Source organism: Oryzias latipes, chromosome 5 (assembly GCF_053564925.1).
Source record: "Oryzias latipes strain Hd-rR chromosome 5, Olatipes_Hd-rR_3.1".
NCBI classification, from domain to species: domain Eukaryota; kingdom Metazoa; phylum Chordata; class Actinopteri; order Beloniformes; family Adrianichthyidae; genus Oryzias; species Oryzias latipes.
In genome coordinates this window covers 22910018-22930406 of record NC_136241.1, presented here as the reverse complement: position 1 = coordinate 22930406, position 20389 = coordinate 22910018, and the positions used below count along the sequence as shown (strand labels likewise).

Here is a 20389-nt window from a genome sequence, read left to right as displayed (position 1 = left end):
TTGAAAACAATTGTGAGCAACATTGTCATCATTACAGACATTCAGCTTTTCAGTTTCATCATGTGGATGGCTGTCAATGGACCAGCATTCAAAACAAACACTATCAGGGTCAAAATCTCCCTTCTGATTAGAGTATATGGGTTATTGCTGTATAACTTTGGAATCCTATTGGGACACTTTTTTTTGGTCATTTTATTTTTATATTCATTTATTTATTTACTTTTTATACTTGTCCTGTGCAACAGCAGACAGATGAGAGCTGAAAGCCTCTTGTGTTGGACATATTTTACTGTTACAATAGGTGTTATGAAACATTTGACACACTAGGTGTATATTTTAAATAAACCCCTTTTGCATTCGGACCGACCCATGTGATATATTTCAATTAGTCACTCATACTATTTGTGCAAAGGTGAGACAGCACCTGTGCTCAAGTCGAGTTTTATGCTCTTCTAAAGTGGATAATGGAATGTAAACAGAAGGAGGGAGAGTACCAAGCCATCCCCACACCAAGACCCCTGCCGCGGCAGCAGCAGCAACCAGGACCCCCCCAACACCGGGGCGGAAAAACCGACCAGGTTGGCCAGGACCAGCAGGACCGCCACGGGGGCCCTAAAAGCCAGAGAGCGGGGAGGCACCGGGTGACAGAGAGTGCAAGCCCCAGCCCAACCAGGAGAGCAGCCCCCCACCGCGCCGGTAGGACCCAGTGTGGGGCCCCGCCCCAGGAGAGAACCCCCAGCCCCAGACAAGCAACCCACTGCCAGCCAGGTGTTCTGGGCATCCCCCCACCTCGACCCCAGGCACGGGCCAGGGTCTCCCTGGCCTGTGGAGGAGCCTACGCCCCAGACAACCACCCACCCAGTCCTCGTTTGGCCCAAGTGAGAGCAAGGCAGGGGCCAGCCATCCCTGCCCAGGAGGAAGACGCCCCAGAGCGGTGGGGTTCACAAGAAGTGTTGTTACCATGGCCCGTCCAGGCTCACCCATAGATGGAATTTGGAACAGGCCAGCGCCCAAGAACAAGGACCAGAACCCACACCACAGGGACACGGACACCCCCAGGCTATGATGTGATGATTTTTTGTTCATTTTAGCTAAGGGTTTCCAGGGTTACAGGCGATAGCTCAAGTAGGTCTGTCTTGCACTTTTACCTTGGTAACCCTTATGCTATCCTAGGCACTTTAACATTGGGAGTGAGGTCATCTAGACCCACCAGACAGTGCTCTGAACCTTTTTTCTTCAATGATTTGTGATCTTCACTGGTGTCCATGGATTACGTGAAATCTTTCCACCTTTATCCACCTTTGTCATGGTAGGGAGAACACGTCAATGTAAGGGTGGGGTCATCTAAGATAGCACAAGGGTTAAATGAACAGGTCCGTCATCTGAATGACAAAATGTCAGACAGATGGGTTTTATTATTTTCAGATGTCCAGCATGCCACCAAGCTGCTGTATTTGAAGATGCTCATACTTCCATTAAGCCCAAATCATTTTGTTTAAATCCTATAAGGGAAGAGAGTTACAACAGTAGTTTGACAAATACCCTACAAAAATGAAGGGCTTTTAGTGAACTGAGCAGCACTGGTGTATTATCGCACAGCTTTGGCTGTCTAAGAGGTTTTGTGCGAGTTTAGAAAATGAATACTTATTGGACTTTAAAGTCTTTCTAAGTGACATCTTCCACTTTCAGATCATGTGAAACTCTAGCTCTGACAGATACTGGTATGGCTGAAAGCCTAAATGAGAGTTGGATGCATTGTTGACATAGTTAATATAGTAAATCCTTGCAACTGCTCTTTGTTTCTCCTACAGCTAGCACATTTAAAGACAGGCATAATGGTGTTCATTCAAAGTCCCTTTATCAGCTTTCCTTATCAAGACAGTGGCAAGGAATAAATTAATATATGTTCAAATACTAACAGGGCACAGCAGTAATTTCCAACCAGGAATCCTGACACTACTGGGAGTACTAAGGGGCATTTGGAATCCTGCCCACAGTAGAATACTACATAAGCCATTTTTTTTGTTTGATTGTTTATTTATTACCTTTTTATAACATTGAGTTTTGGCATGAGTTTGTGCCAATTTTCTTTTTTCAGTGATCCCAGTGCAAACTGAAGATGGATAAATGACTGAAACATGTGTTTCCTGTGATGATTAAATGTAATGATTACATTTCCTATTTTACTGATCTAAAATGAATCCAGAACATCTTTAAGCCAAAACTTCAACCAGTGTGACATAAAGTGTGAGATAAATACCTGGGTACTGAAAAGTGCAAGGGAAGTTTTCAAGATTCTTGCAAGCAAATCAACTGTAAATCAAAGATGTGTACAAACAAACAAGTAAACAAGAATTAATGTCAAATTCATTCACATTTTAGTTTAATGAAGTTCACCCCACTATTGCTTTTCTACATCAAAATAAAAACACTGTTTAAATAAAAACAGAATTTAAATTAAAACAATGGAAATATTAAAACAAAATTAGACAAACAAAATTAGACAGAACTTCATTAGAACATTCTACCACACTATATGGTTACGTCTTTGCAAAATTCAGTATATTGGACACGTATTGGACTACAATGATGGCTTGAATCCTTTTTGCTGCCATAGAATGTGTGTTGTCTGCTGTGGTGGTACTTGGTCGTTTTTACATTATTGTGAAATAAATTTACCATGTCTCAATTCAAATGGTATTTTATAAGATTGATTTAATCAACATATTTCATTTTGAAACAATTTTATAATGTTATAGGTTGGGTATGGATAGATTTGATTCGATTCATAACTTGCTTCAGACAGATCGATCTAGTTGGATCAAAAAATATATTGATTTATCAAATAAGCTGATTAATCGTTACACACCTGATTTCCTCTCATCTGAACCCAGGTCAGCGTTCAGCAAAGTTAACAACCAAAATATGGAGGCTAAAATGAAAAGCAAGACATTTTTTTAAGACTACATTCATATTGATTAATGAGATCAACAGACTTTCCAGTATTTCTGGCAAATTAGTTCATAATGTCAGTACATCTAGTGGCACCAGAACACAAAAAACTATTTAACAGTAAAGTTTTGTAAAATATAAAAGAATTATAATCTGAGTTCAAAAGACATCAGCAGAAATTTTACAATTCCCTAAACAACTACTCTTAGTTTTTTAAAAGTATATTGGATTAAAAGAAAACAGTGGTTTGATGTACTTTGCCTTTTGTGTTGCACTTTGAGAAAACCTTGGTTGCTAACTGTTACCCTGTCAAACTGTTACAATGAGTTTTTTTATTTATTTATTAAAAGTTAGGCATCTTACAGTAAACTCTTTTAAGCGATTGTCAACACATACAGTATTTATGGTATGGAAGATAAAATATATGCCGTAGAAAAGACTAAATTAGCTTTCAGGCTCTTCTATAACAGATGCAGGCATGACCATCTATGAACCTGCCATCGGGATTATGCCATCATTCTTAAGGCTCTGATAGCAATTCAAAAATAACAACACAAGAAGTTCAATAGTGGGTTTTCTGTGCTTTGTTTTCTTTATTGTTCTGGGTTTCTGGATGCTGTCATCATCTCACACTGCATATTTGGGTGGAAAAAAGATGACAACAGTAGAGATGTTAAAGCACCTCAATCACACTAACTAATGAACATTAGAACTATTGACAACTGACAGTCAAAGTAGCTACTGGACTGGAGTTTTTTGTTTATTTATTTATTACTTAGGGAGTGGCTGAAATGCTCAGTTTGCTGCATGTAGGACTGGTGCATGGTAAACCAGGGTTCGTTTCTATTAGGCATGATTATCTTATTCCAGTGTGGGTCCCTAAGCAAGACCGTTCACGCCACTGCCTAACTATGCAGCCACAAGAGGGTCCTGGGTTTGGGTCTCCCTGTGCCAGAAACAAGCATATATAAAATAGAGGGTTGAGTCAGGAAGTGCATCCATCTTATTAATCTCTGTCAAACCAAACGTTTGCAGAGACAGGATAAGCTAAAAGGTGAACAACAACAACCTGGTGAGCGGATAAATGCATGTAAAATATTACAGCCGTCTATCTTCTGCAGACATTTTATCAAATCTGTACTGTGATTCCGGTAGAGATTCCGGTGAGAGGTTTTCTGAGTCTTCCCGTGTGCTGGCTGGACCTTGACCTGGTGATTTGTCTTTGTTAGTCTGTGCCTGATCATAAATAGATGCCATCTGAAACTATTTACATAGATCTTAGCCATAAAAGGGCTCGACAATTACTGTCAGCAGTAAAATTTATCAGATGAAGTCAGGGCGCATTTCCAGGCAGGAGCATAGTGTGTGACGTCACACGTAATAGCTAAGAAACAAAACGTGCACAATAGTCATGTCAACCAACTATTCACCTGTGAGTGAGTCAAGAAGCACAACAAGATGAACAAGAACGAACATAACATTGAACCACAGCAAGGACAAGATTGCTTGGTTGAGCAAGAGGAGGCTATAGAATTTAATTTATTCATTCATCTTCTAAACCCGTTTTGTCCCTTTTGGGGTCACGGGGCTGTCGGAGCCTATCTCAGACAGTCATGGGCGCAGGCAGGGGACATCCTGGACAGGTTGCCTGTTGCAAGGCCACAAATCACAAACCCATGCACACTCTCATTCACACCTAGGGACAATCTAGAGTAACCAATTAAACTATAAGACATGCTTTTGGATGGTGGGAGGAAGCCCAGAGAAAACCCACGCATGCACAGAGAGAACATGCAAGCTCCACACAGGTGTGTCCCCATTGGTGTTCTGTTTCAGGTCCCCCAGGCGGCACTTGAACTGGAGGCCTTTTTGCTGTTAGGCACTGCATCACCGTGAGTAGGCTTAATCAACCAAAACTTAAAAGACATTAGCAGAAAAGTTGTGCTGATTAAAAACAAATTCACATCTGTAACAGACATGAAGATAAAAAAGAACTATTTCTACGCTTAAGAAATAGTGTAACAAAACAATATCTTGAAAGCTCGACTTTATTGGCGGCACATCCAAAAAGGAACTAACTTGTACATCTTAGTTAACAAAAACAAACTTTGCATGGCTATGCAATTCCTGTTACTGAAATGTTGTCACATAACATGACAAGCTAAAAGTGTCACATGTTGTAAAAGAGACGTCTGTGGAAGAAAATAAAAGTACACAATTAGGTTGGTGTTTAAAATGAACTGTTTTACACTGTTTAACCCTTGTGCTATCTTAGATGACCCCACTCTTGCATTGACGTGTTATTCCTACCATGACAAAGGTGGATAAAGGTGGAAAGATTTCATGTAATCCATGGACACCAGTGAAGATCACAAATCATTGAAGAAAAAAGGTTCAGCGCACTGTCTAGTGGGTCTAGATGACCCAACTCCCAATGTTAAAGTGCCTAGGATAGCACAAGGGATAAAAACATATTTTTCTTGTTGAACAAGACCTTCAGTCAGATTCTTGCAACACACTCAGTGAAGTGTGACTGAGAAGCTCTACCTCTAGCAAAAGTTGTTGTCAGTTTCTGTGCCTGACAATTTCTTCTGAATGGAGCCCTGCGCATGGATTAAAGTAAACATTTGACAAAAAATTTGTGGTCACAAATGAGTATTTTGTGTGCTTGAATTAGCACTTTGTGGCAACGATTTAGTGTTTCGTGGCTACAAATGATCATTTTATTAGTATATTGTTGGCACAGATTAGTAGTAGGAAAAAATGCTAATTTTGTGAGCACAAATTGGGGGGCCCTGGTCTGTGCCTAGAGTTGGGGTGGGGTGGTTCTCAGTGATAGGTTGTTCCTGTGGTTGGGGCTTTCTGGGAGGCTGTCAGGAGAGGGCCTTGTGCTGGACCCCATGCGTGATGAAGGGACTGTTTTCTGGATGGGTTGCGCTCTTTGTGCTCCCATGTTGATGATCTACTCAGTAGCGCTGGGGGTCCCTGTGACGGTCCTTCAAGCCCTGGTCTAAGTGGCTGACATTGGGTCACCTGGTGGGATGGTTTCGCTTGATCTACCACTGTTGCCTCACCTTCGGCAAAGGGGTTTTTGTCTACGGTGACTGGGTGCTCCCCCCTTTTTTTCCCTCACTTTTGACATGCCGTCATCCACCACAGTAGAACACAGACACAAACCTGAGCACTGGTGACAGCTTGACCTTTGGACTATAGTATAGTACGTGAGGGAATGATGCAGTACACGCTTGACATATGCTTATTTGAATGCATACGTATGTGCGTGTGAGCCGTTCTAAACCTGTATTGTAAGTGTGTTGCTTTACTGTATGTGTGTGATAGTTTTGGAGCCAACAGGTATGTTTGTAATATTTGAGTGTGTCTGTGGAAAGGTCCTGCCCTTTGGACTAACATCTACAACTGACAGTAATAGTGATAAACCTCGAGCAACTTTTAACCTATTTTTGTAATTTTAATCCCTCCTATTTTTTCCCATTTTCTCTTCTCTTTTTCGTCCAGTCCAACAGGAAATGTATACAAACATAGTTAATATAAATAATGTTTAGCCTTACAGATGTACACCTCGTGTGTCCAAGGATTCAGCTCTTATATGATTGAAATGAAAAGGAGAAAAAGGAAGCCTGTTATGCTCTGGACAAAAACTCCACAAAATAGAAAATGAAAAATAATGCACATGCATTTCCTGTTGCACCAGTGCTGCTAATTTGTCAATTTCATCACAGTTTTCCAAATGGTCCCAGGCTAAAATAGCAGCTGTGGGTGAAATTAAATACAGTGTTCCCTTGTTTCACGGTGGAGTTCCATTTTAAAAATAACTCACTATAGGGGAAATCTGCGAAGTAAGATTATAGATGATTTATGGCAGTAAAACTCTTCACTACACACTTTATACAGTTTTGTCAGCTATGAACATTTTCACACTATTCTCTCATAGTTCAAACCTACATAGAAAAATAAGTCCAGTATTAAAAAATGATGACAAAGATCTCCTCGTGATGAAGATTTATGTAAATATCACAACTTGCGCACATTCTGTACTGTAGACATGACACAGAGGAGATTTATTGACAAGGTCTACACTTTGAATCAGTACGGAGGACACAATGCACTGTAAAAAAAATAAAAAATAAAAATCAGCTAAATCAGCAAGGCTGCAATAGGTAAACTGTGATGGAGCGAGGGAACACTGTAAATTAAGAGCAATATCAGTGGCTGGTATAGGCTCCAGCAACCCCGTGACCCCGAAAGGGACACAGGGTTGTGTCTATCCAAAGGCACAGAGCTTGTTTTTGATTAAGTCACAAAAGGAATTTTTTTCCTCATTGCTGGTTGGCAAACAAGGAAAACGTGATCTTATATAAAGTACTTCTTATGTCATTGCAGTTAATTCTTATCTAACCTATTGGCTAAAATCTTTTGTACTTTATATGTTCACTAAATGTAATGAAATAATATTTGGGGCCGATTTAATCTTTGATCTGATCTTTGCCCATCTAAAACTGTACCTTCCTTTAAGGATGCAAGCCATGATGGAACAATTTTGCTGTTGTTCACCTTTCAGCATATCCCTTCAGGGGTTACCACAGTGAAGCGACTTTCACTGATTCGCACAGGTGATTTGGCAGAGATTTTTCGGCCAAATGCCCTTGCTGAACCAACCTTGTTTATGATCCGGGTTCGGGACAGGGAGAGCCAGACTTGGACTCCCTTGTTGCTAAATAGTTAGGCAGTAGCGCCAAGGGTCTTAAGACAATTTAAATGTTTCCCACTAAAAATACTGAGACTTCTGCCCATGCTTTCTGAAAGCGGGCTCAAGGCTCTTCTTCACAGAGTTCTTACTCTAACAAAATGCTGTCTGTTGCTATGCAACTACCAAACACTTGATGCGCCCCCATCCCTGGTTACAATAAAGAACAGGTTTCGGAAATCAACATGGCAGGAGTAAGGGAAGTGAGGGGGCTGTCAGAAAGCTCTTTCAGAAAGCATGGGCAAAGAGCCTCAGTATTATTAATGGGAAACATTTAAAACATTTTTAAAAACACAATTTGTACTATTGACTCTCCAGTGTGTGTAAATGTATATGCTGTTGAACTACAGAACTGGGGTTTAGCCTCAAAAAGTAAGTTTTGGACTGTTTGATTTATTCACTGATTACCTTGCTATGCCTGGTGCCAGACTATTGTTAACTTCAATAGCAAGTGGTTTTTATTACTTTATTACTACAAAAAGTTGTTGAAATACTTTGTTACTAATTACAGTAAATATAGGCCGTTGTCAATAGAGAAAGGTTATCCACAATTTGCATGAAGTAAAATTATGCAACAAACCTTGTACAGTAGTGTAACTGTTGGAAGTCTGAATATATTTGAGCACAAATAGAATTTTAAACAGTTCTACTTTCAAACCGGATAACAGCAAAAGAAAGTGTTCTCACATTTTCAAAAAAGTTACACTGTAATTGGTGGCTTTTCTAGAGTTATCTTGTTTATAGGTTTTACCTGTGTTTTGATAAATAAATAAATTAGTTAATTAGTTAATAAATGAATAACAGGTGTTTATTTCTAACTCTGGTAATAAAAAGAAGAAAAGATGTAATTCTTGCATAGCTGTCCTGTAAAAGCAAAAGTAGAAGCTTTTGGCACAAAAAAGGGGAAAAAAAGAAAAGAAAAAACAGCTAGCTGAGCTCCCATAAACAAATTACACTTTGACGAGAGCGCTTTGATGGCAGCATCATATGCAACATTTATCACTGGATTTAACTTGGGTTAACTTTATTTGCAGTTAATTTTTAGTTGAGCTACGTTGCATTCAGAAGATTTGCAGTGTAGAGGTCTGCAGTCGTTAGAGATGGATTCAGGAGGTCAGAGGTCAGATGTCTGCGGTATTGATATTTGCAGTTCTGGTCTGCAGTCAGGATGTCTGTATTTATGAGTTTGTGCAGTATAGGGATTTGAAGACCGCGATTTGAAGACCGCGGTCTTCCTCACTGGATATTTTCTCCTCCACCAATGTTGATTTTAACAGAACAAGGTTTTATCTGATCTGCTCAGGTAAAATGAATTTTTCAAACTCTCTGAGGTTCTCCAGTTCCTTCACTGTTTACAATGGAATTTCCTGCATGTGCATGAAGTGTCATTGCAACCAATTTTACTGTCAGTCTGCACTCGAAGGATCAACAGGGAAATTGACACAATTTGCTTCCTTACGACGGAGTTCGATGAAGTTTGAACTGAGACACGAGCGCTTCACCAGATGTTAGTAAAGCTCTGTAGTTAAACATGCTTTTTTTTATTATTAATCCAGGTTTTGAATTAGCTGCAATTGGGTCCATTCTGCCGTGGACCCTTTAGAAACGTTTACCCTGGGGAGAAAGAGTCAGTCTCTTCAATGACAGCAAAGAATGTTTGTCTGCTGGTTGCTCATAGCTAACAGGATTATATAACATTCTCTTGAAAGGATGGCTTCCTGCCACATCATGGAAATCTCAGGTGACTATCTAGAATGTTTTGTAAGGGAGTCAGTTTCCCATCCTGCATTTAAACCAAACAATGGAGAAAAGTTTAATCTTAAATGAATATCAATGTTCCGACCAGGAGTTTGATTCTTATTGTAGATTTCTGACGGACAGTCCAAGTCCGTCTTGGAAATCAGGGTGGGAATAAACCCAAAAGTATAGATCCAGAGGAAAAATATCCGGTGAGAAATTCTTTCGACTTACTTTCTTTGCAAACCATGGTGTACAATTATTGTGTTTATTACTTCCTTTTTGTTTTACAAATGCGATTGGGGTTTTGTCTGTAAATATTTTTTTGCTATCCCTTTTTTGTGTCACTGACATGCAGCCCAAGTGTTGCTGCATGCACAACCCCCAGGGTGGAACTCTGGGTAATAACAGGGCGTCTTAACAACCAGGGAGCACCCAGTGCACTGTAAGAAACCCCTCCTCCCCCGGTCAGCATCAGCGTGCACACAGCATCAAAAATAATCCATGTGCTGTCAGGAAATCCATTGGTTCCTCCACTCTGAGCACCGACTGCAAAACAGGTGTCAGGTTTTGGGTGACTTCATACTTTTGTACCAGGGAATCAAACAATGTGTCCACTAAAAGACGGATTCAAACCAAGGCCTGTCCTCCTCCTTTTTGCTAAGGAATGCCTGCATGTAGGAGCACAGAAACATCCATGTCGGAATTCAGATGTTTTCCATAAAAGTTGTTGACAGGTGGGCAGCAAAAATCATTAATAAAAGCTCAGAAAAGTCCTCTTTCCTGTACCCATTTGATGTAGTTTGGTTTCTGTAAAAACCTGACACAAAAATTGCAAACTGAATGAGTTATTAAATGCAAAATCTTAATATTATTAAAAACATAATAAACCTTTTTCTATCAGAATCCATTTTATGTTCTAGCTATTCTAAAAGGCGTTATCGCCTAGCCGCTGTATAGTGGCGCAGTGGTCAACCGTTGGTTCAAGTCCTTTCTGTGTGAAGTTTGCATGTTTTTCTTGTGCGAGTGTGTGTTTTCTAATGTGACTCCGGCTTCCTCTCACAATTCAAAGACATGCTTTATAGGTCAGTCGGTGACTTTAAATGGTCCGCAGGTGTGAATGTCGGTGTGTGGTTGTCTGTCAGTGTTGCCCTACACTGGGCTGTGCAGGTGTACCCCTTTCTTTGCTCTTCAATGGGTGGGAAGGCTCTAACAACTTCACATTTAAGCAGATTTAGAAAATGGATAATTATTCAGGCTTTCAACATTTTCAGAACTTTTAACATTTTGACATAAAAAGACTTCCTTATCTCTTTGTATATGACTGTTTTTTAATATATTTGTTCTGTTTTTTCCTACCTTTATGTACTAGTGTTCTGGCACTGTGAATGCCTTTTATTGCTCTTATCCTACATATTTAAATGAATTCTTCTTCTAAAAAATGTTCAATAATATAAACGATTCCCATCAACCGAAGAAAAATAAGTAAATTGGTTTCAAGCAACACCCTGGAGGGTTTAGGAACACTTCTCGTGCCAAAAATGTTATTGCACAGCATTCACAGGCAACAGTAGTTGTCAGGCTACATACTCACATAGCAGTCTCACACACACAAAGATGCTCACCAATCATAAAAACAGGCGCACTCCTGACACACACACACACCAGACACTCATCACACTGGATATCTTTGAGCTAAAAATGACTGATTTGAAAACACATCATCATAAATCCACATTAGTTACAGTCTGACACGAGCAGGTAAACTCACAACATCTTACACACAGCCGCAACCAGGAAGTAAGTTGGGAAAGCCCCTGATTTTCCTTCCTGTAGTGAACTGTGTGACACCCTAGGTTTATTTTAAGCTTACAGCAGAAGGCATTTGAACAACCGTCTCAGGGTGTCTGATCAAAACAGCACCTTAACGTCGAGAAGCTTTATGTTCTCCAAGCCTCTCCAATCAGTTTTTACTTATACACTAACAACTAAATCTGACTCAAAGAAAGATATCAAGGACAGTCTCTGCAGAAATGTTTTATAGTGGAGTCATTATTCTTTCTTGCGTTCAGCCAGAATAAGTCTGTCAGACTGTGTCATGAAAAAGGGGAGCTGACAGCCAGAGAGGAATTTGAACCTGGAGATTATGACAGATCAGTGATCCAGAAAAGAGCCTCTCTCACGAGAGTTTGAACTGGCTCAGTTAGTCATGCTGTCCCAGGCATTAGAGGTACACCCCTATAGAGGCACCCTGCACTATAGGGGTGTCCTTAACAAAAATGCATTTTTAGTGCAATTGTTATACATCAACATGAAAGTCCTGCTAAATTAACACAGTATCTACATCATGAAACATTTTAAAGGCAACACAAGTGCATTAAAAATACCTCTGCCTTAACCCCACCCCCTATTTCAGCTAACTTGGTGTTTGCCAGAACAAGAAAGTACAGTATTTTCTGCACTGTATGGCTCACCAGATTAATGAATGGAATATTTTTGAACTTTTGTCATATGTAAGGATTATAAGTTGCACTGTTGTTTTTTGAAAACAATGAAGGCTTTTAAGTTGGTGTATGGCGTATACATAAAGTTCGCCTTATAGTGCGGATAATATATTAGTAATGTGCACATGCCTGCACAGGAAAGATTTTTTTACAGAGAAGAAGATGAAAAAACAAACACAACTGCCAACATTTACTGCTAAAAAGTAAATTTTGTTTATGATTTATGATTATTGATTTATGATTATCGCCCTTTGATTTTGATGCATTTTACAACTAGCAGATAATCATTGTAAAGTAGAGTTAGAAAGATTGTTTAAACTAAGGAAGTCAACCTTTGACATCAGGTTGCAGGCATGTTAGTTTATCAGATAACCAAGGTCAGTAAAGCAGGTCATTTCTTTTTCAACTTTTTTAAAGGACCTGTTTTTGCCCTGGTTCTGTTCACAGATCAGCAGAAGCGTTTGGTCCTCCAAGTCAGCTCACAAACCTTCAAAGAAATACCAACTCAGTGGCCTTGCGTTAGAGTGTTTGTCCTGAGATTGGAAGGTGTGTGACTTTAAATCCGTGGTTGAGTCATACCAAAGACTCTAAAAATGCCTCCCTGCTTGAAACTCACCACTAAAGGAGTGGATTGGGGCTAATCGCCAAATGGTTCCAGAGCTTGGCTGTATCTGCAGCTCACTGCTTCCCAGTAGCGAAGCTGGATAGGTTGAAATTTTCAGACAAATGGTGCATTTTGTGGTACAAGCACCAAATCTGGCAGTGGGCAAATCTGGGATTGTCTTCCATCCATATGGGATCATGGTTGGTCAATAAGTCAACTGTTTCAAGAAACATTTTAAGATGCAAATTGAAGAACTGTTTGACCTCCCATCAAGTGTTTTAACAACCTCAAGTAAGACTGTCCATGATGAGTCACTGCAAGGGGAGAGATTCCAAGAGAATGTCATAGAAATGTACTTTATTGCAACAGCTTAATAAATCCAGTCCAACAAAAGACATGTGATCCAACTTTTATAAGCAGTGTTGCTCATTATTTCAGAAAAAGTTGGGGACAAATTAGATTTAAACTTTATGATTGAACATGAATTAAGAAATATTTTATCGTAGCCATTAATGTAATCAGAATCAGCAATGAAACAGAATTATAAATAAAAAGTTTGATTTTTTTTCCACTCTTCTTTCACTCATTAACTTTTGCTAAACATCTTTCTCTCTGGTGTTGTGGTTAAACATGGAATCCTTCTCACTTCCTGTGGGACTGCCCTGTAAAAATGTTAAACAGGAAATTCAGATCTTCATGAAAACGAGGTTGCCTCTTAACTTTTGATTTTTTAGTTGGATGTCATAACTCTAGAAGATGTACAGCAGATCTACAATAAAATGATTTCAGCTGCATAGGATGAAGGTAGTGTCTGTCAACCACATGTGCACAATGGGGCTGCATTAAAGATCACTGAGCTGTTGGACAAGCTGTGTGGTTGAATGTATGTAGGCGTCTGAAATTCTCAAGCTGTGCAATGTTTATATACTTGACACTTTTCTTAGGTTAAACTGCTGTCTGTCATTTAGGACGTAACTGTATTGCTTTTTTTACTGATACGAGATTGAAAATAGATGATGCAATAGTTTCTATTTTTTTCCATAGAAAATAAATTGAAATGTTGGTGCTCATGGTACATGCAGCAAAAATATGCTTGTCTGAAAGAGGATACAGAAGGAGGCGAAGTGCTTTTGTTCAGAGTCCACCCCAAGATGTGCAACATACACTGCTCTGATGCTGCCTCCTATTGGTAATGTTACATTTAACCTGTTAATCAGAGAAAAAAAGAGATTTCTGCTTTTGTGAAAATAATTCTCAGGGTCAGAAAAAAAAGAAACCCATCTATGTCTGCTTGACAGAGATGATAGAACACTGTTAGGATCTTACAGGTTAAATTAAGGCCTTAGTCACAAGCACCTGTACGGGCGGCGTTTTTCAGGTTTTCCGAACCTGTGGAGGGTAGTAGACAGGCGCCATCATTTCTTAAAGGGAACAGAGGTGTGTGATGTGGTTTGTGGTGCCCTTGCATTATGGTAGGTAATGAAAATGGACTGTTGTGCATATCGTAAACGCACAGTATTTTGAAGTATTTGAAGGATAATGTAAGTTGCACGTAATAGTTGAACATCTCTTAAGGGCCTTTTGCGCAGAGCGCAGGTTTGTGAAGGGTTGAAAAAATGTGCCGACGTTTCACCGACGACCTGTCACCCACAGCGTGCCTGCAGAAAAATGTGCATTAACATTTTTTCTGTACGGGCTCAACGAGTGGTAAACGATCTTAAAATTCCGTGCAAGCCACCTGCAGGTCCTGTTTGCCCATTTTTGTCTCCGCAGACAGCCCTTATCCACCTGTAAGAAGGCATCTGTGACTACGGCATAAGGACTAAACCTCTGTGTCTGATGGAACGTGTGCACGTCTGGCTGAAAGGATCAGAGGTTTTTTTCTGACAGAGAAACTCTGTGTTTGCTGTTACTCTGGAGGAATCTGGAGCATTAAATAGACAGAACCCAGAGCAAAAAAAGAAATTCTCATCAGAATAAGATCCTTTTGCACTCCTTTCCATCAGAGTTTCTGCAAACAAATGGAGAAAAGGAAGTTCTTTCTCATGCTTTTTTGATGGCTGCAGACAGACCTCAGACATGGTTCATTCAGAATTCAAACCCGTACAGAATTCTAACCTGTACTGGAGGAAACTCCAGATGGTTAAATGTGTCATGTGAGATAGCTAAAAGCTTCAACAGAAAAACATATCCTTCAAAAACAGATTTATTTTGGTTCTTGTCAAGTTTGCACATAAACTGTGAAGTACATCTACAGAAAGACTGGTTCAGAAACAAGAGAAGTCGAGATGTGTGTCAGGCATAGTGGCGGAGGGCTGATGATGTGGGCTTGCTCTGCAAGAACTGTACTGAACTACAATCTCCTCTGTTATCAGAGATCAGCAGGGGACAAAAGATCCAGAAGGTGGGACGGATGAAGGTAAGAAAGAGAGGAAAGTCGGTAAGATACAAAAATTCTTGACGACAAGTGTTTAGACCTTTTTGACAGAGTTCAGCCAGAATAATAGTTTGATCTTTGGAATACAGAGTTGGTTTTATCACAAGTTTTTCCAAGTCCTTAAAGATTTTTTAACCAAAAATGCAGAATCCAGATCCCCCAGTGCAGGTGCTTCCATACCACTCCAGGTTCCAGAACGTTCAGCTAGTCCAGGAAATGTTTGTGCCCAGCTGAGGGATTGCCTGGCATCTGTGCTCGGAGTGGTACACTGCAGTCATGGAAAAAAGCTGGAAAACAGACAGATATGGGCCATCAGTGAGGTTTTCTAAGATGAAAATGAAGACGAAAATCAATGAATCAGTAGTATTCAACAAAAAAAAATGCTTAGGTTTAGCCAATGATGGCTTCTGCACATAAGAAAAGCAGCAGCATCATGTCTAAAAACCTGTCTGAAAGGAAGCGTCCTTCAGATTAATCCATTTTAATTTGGACAAACACTGAAATATTTCTGTCACCTGTGAAACTCACAATTAACAAGAATTTAAAACAAATTAATAAAGCTGTACTGTAGCAAAGTAAATGATATAGTGATGTATCACTCATTTTTGAGATACTAATAGAACATTTGTAGACACACTTGACTGCTGCATGCACAACAAAACCACTGTCCACTCAATAGGCCAGAGTGATGGAGAGTGTGGAAAAGAGATGAACAGACAATTTTCAAAAGTTCAATTATATGCTTCTGTGGATGTGTTCACTTCATGAAGCTAAGGTTTTCTCTTGCTGTGTGGATTTTTATGCCAAATCTGGCAACCCTAGATATCTGCATGAAAATTAGCAGATCAATCTATCAAAGCTTTTCATGTCACTTGCCCTTCATACAACAGCATGACAGACAGACAGAAATAGCATTTCCTGGGATCATAAGAGTAAAGGTAAAAACAATAGAATAAAATATTAATAGGCAGCAACAAACAAATTAATAAACACTGAAAAATAATAAAAAGGATCCACGCTCACACTCAGCTATCCTGACCCCCAACTACATCCCACCCTCACTTTTAAATCCACCTAAACATATCTATATGTGCCCAAAAAAGGTTAAAAAGATAAAAATTACTGCACAGTGGTGTTATTCATCCAATCAATCAACATGTCCGTTACGTAAAATGACCAATGCACATGGAAACAAAAATACAACTGTTGATCCTCGTTTGGTATTTTAATAGCTTGTGGTAAAAAGCTGTTGAGTCTAGTGGCTCCAAATGTTATGCTTCGGAGATGACTTAATAAAATACAAATCATTGTTTAAAAAAAAACACAGTAAAATTATTTAACGAGTTTTGTTGGAATAAACACATATTCAATTGTAGTAAAATATTTTTTCTATTAATAAACTTATTTTAAACATTCCAACTTTACTTGAATCTCCATTTTTCGTCACCTGAAAAAGTTCTTCCTATTTATTTAGAACTATTTTTCTCTACTGTCGCCCATTGCTTGGCCATCACAGAAATGACTTTAACATTTTAATTTAACATTTTAGTCACTTGTAGACTAATGAAAACATTGGCTAGAGTTTTATGAACTGAAGTGGGGTACAACAATCATAATTACCTTAACTTGATTTGATATTCCCTGGTTTTTGTGTAGACAACTTCAGTGGTGAATTTAAGTATAACGTCTGTTTGTCAGAGGTAGTTGAAACCTTGGTGGTTCAATTGCTGGCTGCTGCAGTCACATGTCAATGGCTCCTTGGGCAGAACACTGAACCCTCACGCTGTAAATGCATTTATTTATGGATGAATGGGTTTCATAAGCATGGAGCTTTTATATTTATAAAGACACTTACTGCAGTCAGTGCAGAATCTGGTCCAGCTTCTCGTGGTAGTACTCATAGTTATCTTTGCAGTCCTCCCACAGGTTCAGCGGTTGCTCTTCAGTTTCCACAAAGGTGTCCCAGGTGTAAGAGAAGTCCAGAGGCTTCATCACTCTAAGCTTGCAGCCGGCGCTGTGCAGGGCCTTCAGACCAGCCTGGACCTCCTCTGCCTCCCACTCGAACAGGCGAGCAGAAAAGATGCTGAGCTTGACATTTTTCCTGGCCTTCAGCACCTCTGCTAGCTTTAAGGAACAAGCGTGGCAAGGGCTGGACGACACGTACCTGAGAAGAGAGGGACCGATGAGGCAACCACCAGGGGCTGCATGATGTTGAGGGGAACAGTCTACATCCCATTAAAAATGTCCGTCACATGGTGATTGATAACATCAGTGTTGACTGTTAGATGAGGTTTAGCTGTTTAACGTTCAGAAAACTGGTGCTGATTCCTAACAATTCTGACTCCTTTCTTTGTAAAAACTGCTTGCATGCCCACTTTTACAAGCTTTCAGAAGGTTGTTGAACATCAGGATCATGGCAGGCACCTCTTAAGACGTACTTGTCAGAGTCTGGAACCAGTGATGAGTGAACCATCAAGATTCTGGGCTGTGACTGCCTTCTTAGCATCACTAACATACCGTACTTTCTTTCACTCTCTGGAGTCAAACTTTAATTGAATTATTGTTTGGATCCTATAAACCTCCCCACCCCTCTGCACACGCCCGTTCTGGAGGACCATACCAGGTTATTGTATACTGAACATTGGGGTCAATGTTCGGCAGACAGTGTGTGAAGAATGCCTCCTCAGCGTGGATCCCAGCGTGTTCATCCTCCAGGTAGCCCCTTAGCAGCCCATCCCCAGCACCCCCAGTATCAACCAGGTAACACAGCAGCGTCTTGTTGCGCCCGGACGAGTACTCCACATTTTTGAACTGGAACTTGAAGACAAATGGGTCGATCCGGTCTCTGAATGAACAACAAACCAGAGAAAAATTGTTAATTGCTTTTTTTTGTTTTCATTGGTCTTTACATCAGAGCAGTAGATGACACAGGCTGCATGGTGGAGCAGTGGTTAGCACTCTCACCTCACAACAACTAAATCCTGATTCAAATCCCTGCTGGAAGATTTCTGCGTTCATTTTCTCTCGCTTCCTCCTACAGTCCAAGAACATGACTCTTGGACTGATCATTCTAAAATTTCCCTTTGTGTGAATATGTGTGTGTGGCTTAGCAATGGACTTGGCACCTTCCCAGGGTGTATTCCGCCTTCACCCAACTGCTGTGACAGGCTCCAGCAACCCTGTGACCCCAAACGGGTAAATCAAGTTCGGAAAATGGATGGATGGAACAATAGATGATGAGGGGGTAGAAAATAAAACCTGAACCAGACCCTGACTCCAACACAAATCTGTTTTCACTATAATTCAATGACCCAGAATTTATCACCAGGCTCTCTTACAGTTCTGCTGAGCAGACTTCCCCCTCCAACTTTGTGCCAGACAGCTTGGATGTGTGAGGAACCTGAGCTGAACTTTGAACTGTCTGGATCGTTTCTGATGTGGATGACTTAAACCTGTCTACTTTCTGCTTAGGGGGTCAGATGTGGGACATCATGGTTTAAAATGCAGATGTTAAACTGAAGGTTTAGCACTGGTCTGCTTAAAAAAAAAAAAAAAAAAAACATTTGCTACACCTTTTTCTGGTTTACTCAAAAAAAAAACACTTCAACTTGTTCGAGACTCTTTCCATCAACATTAATTCTTTGCTCCTGTTTTCCATAAACACTGTGACTGATCACGTGCTGTAAAGCACTTGGATAAAAACGTTTATACACAGAAGCCAACATGCAGACCTGAAAGGACCATCAGAGTTAGTGGGTCATTGCTTTACTCCAAAGTACCTAAACAGAGTGCTGAGTCAGCACTGACCTACCCAGTGATGACTTCAAAAGGGGGTAGCTCCATGGGCTCAAACTGAAGTGTGCCATTCTCACTGTTTTCCACTGCAGCAGCAGATCCTGAGGAGACCTCTCCGTTCTCCTCAGGCTTCTGTCCGTCATCTCTGACCTCCTCAGTCCGTTCTTTCCTCTTTGGCAGGGCGCGCTTTTTGTCAGCCATTAGAAAATTATAGTGCAGACAGAAGATCAGAAGACACCAAAAGAAGATCTGAGGTGGGAATAGAGAGAAGACAGAGGAGAACTGAAAGCAGACCAGCCTGCAGAAGAAATGGAGTCAGACAGAGAGGGGGTGGGGGGCAAAGGGAGAGCAGCAGAGACTGGGATTGGTGGGGGGAACACAAATTTGGGTTTTATTCAAAGAGTTCAGGAACAGAGAAAAATTCAGAGGCTGCTCTGCATTGGAATCGGAGAGACTTTGACTCAAACAAAAAGATCAGAAATCAGAAAAAATCTGCAGCTGATTCTAAAAATATGAAGAAACCTTTAAAGGATCTTCAGGCTGCAGCAGCTGCGGCGCTATTTACAGGACGGCGTGTGCACGTGACGGCCACTGCAGTTAGACCCAACATGCACGCTCATGTGAACTCAGACCTGAGTGTGCTGAAAACTGAGACTCTTAATTTAACCCAGTGTGCACACTTAAACACACACACTACAAACCAGCTGCACACAATACTACTATGAACTCAACACCAATGCCACAGACACAACACAACTGCTGTAGAAACAACTAAAATACTGCACACAAAATTGCCACACACACAGACAAATGCTGCACACAAAGAATAGTGCACACAAAGCAACATTACTGACCCCACAACAAAATCACTAAACACTCAACGGCTGCACACTCAACGAAACAACTCCTAAACACAACGGTTGCACACACATGAAAATTACTACACACTTAACTGCTTCACTCACAAAACAAAACCACTGTACACACAACTGCTGCACACAACAAAATTACTACACATAACTGCTGCACACACAGCAAAATAATTACACACTCAGCTGCTGAACACATAACAAAAAGCACTGCACACACAACCATATTACTTAACACAACTACTGCACATACCAGTAATTACTACACACTTGAATGCTGCATGCACAACAAAACGACTGTCCACTCAATAGGCCAGAGTGATGGAGATTGTGGAAAAGAGGGGAACAGGCAATTTGAAAAGTTCAATTATTTGTTTAAAAACAACAACAAAGAGTCGCCCAATAAATGGGCCAGATGGATTAGTTGGCCAATATAGAGTGCTTAGATGTATGTCCGCACCTGCCTTTTATGATTATTTCTAATGAGCCAATATGAGGTAAATGCAAAAAATGTCTGTTTTTTCAGCTAAGCCTCTCTGCGTTTTCACAAAGAGAGTTTAATTAAAGTTCAAAGTTGGATTGCAAGGACTAGTTTTGATCCGGAAAGATTCATTATCTTTTCTGCAGTTGTTCAGCAAAGGAATTGCTATTCAAGCAAAGTTACTTTTGTTTTTATAAACCAAAACTATGCAAAAAATGGTGGGAGTAGAATTTAATTTGAACATG

General features: G+C 40.2%; 1 protein-coding gene across 2 annotated transcripts; it reads right to left on the bottom strand.

Moving 5' to 3' along the window:
• Positions 1-14752: 14752 nt before the first annotated feature.
• apobec2a (apolipoprotein B mRNA editing enzyme, catalytic polypeptide-like 2a) lies at positions 14753-19261 on the bottom strand. Of its 2 annotated transcripts, XR_908816.4 has the most exons (5): positions 18811-19261; positions 17620-17844; positions 16855-17163; positions 16620-16782; positions 14753-15286 (listed from the first exon to the last, which is right to left on the bottom strand). XR_908816.4 is itself a non-coding variant. In XM_004068924.5 (4 exons), the coding sequence occupies exons 1-3, from the start codon at positions 18993-18995 to the stop codon at positions 16860-16862; spliced, it is 714 nt and encodes a 237-aa protein (XP_004068972.1). In that variant the 5' UTR covers positions 18996-19261; the 3' UTR covers positions 14753-15286; positions 16855-16859. The 2 variants fall into 2 exon arrangements, 1 of the variants encoding a protein (XP_004068972.1); XM_004068924.5 differs by lacking the exon at positions 16620-16782.
• Between the last annotated feature and the right edge of the window lie 1128 nt (positions 19262-20389).

Excerpts from the sequence above, each read along its gene's own strand:
- apobec2a (XM_004068924.5), bottom strand. The coding sequence starts at position 18,995 with ATGGCTGACAAAAAGCGCGCCCTGCCAAAGAGGAAAGAACGGACTGAG. Across the intron at positions 17,845-18,810 it reads CCTTTTGAAGTCATCACTGG|AGACCGGATCGACCCATTTG; the intron begins GTAGGTCAGTGC and ends TTGTTCATTCAG. Across the intron at positions 17,164-17,619 it reads GTTCAGTATACAATAACCTG|GTACGTGTCGTCCAGCCCTT; the intron begins GTATGGTCCTCC and ends CTCTCTTCTCAG.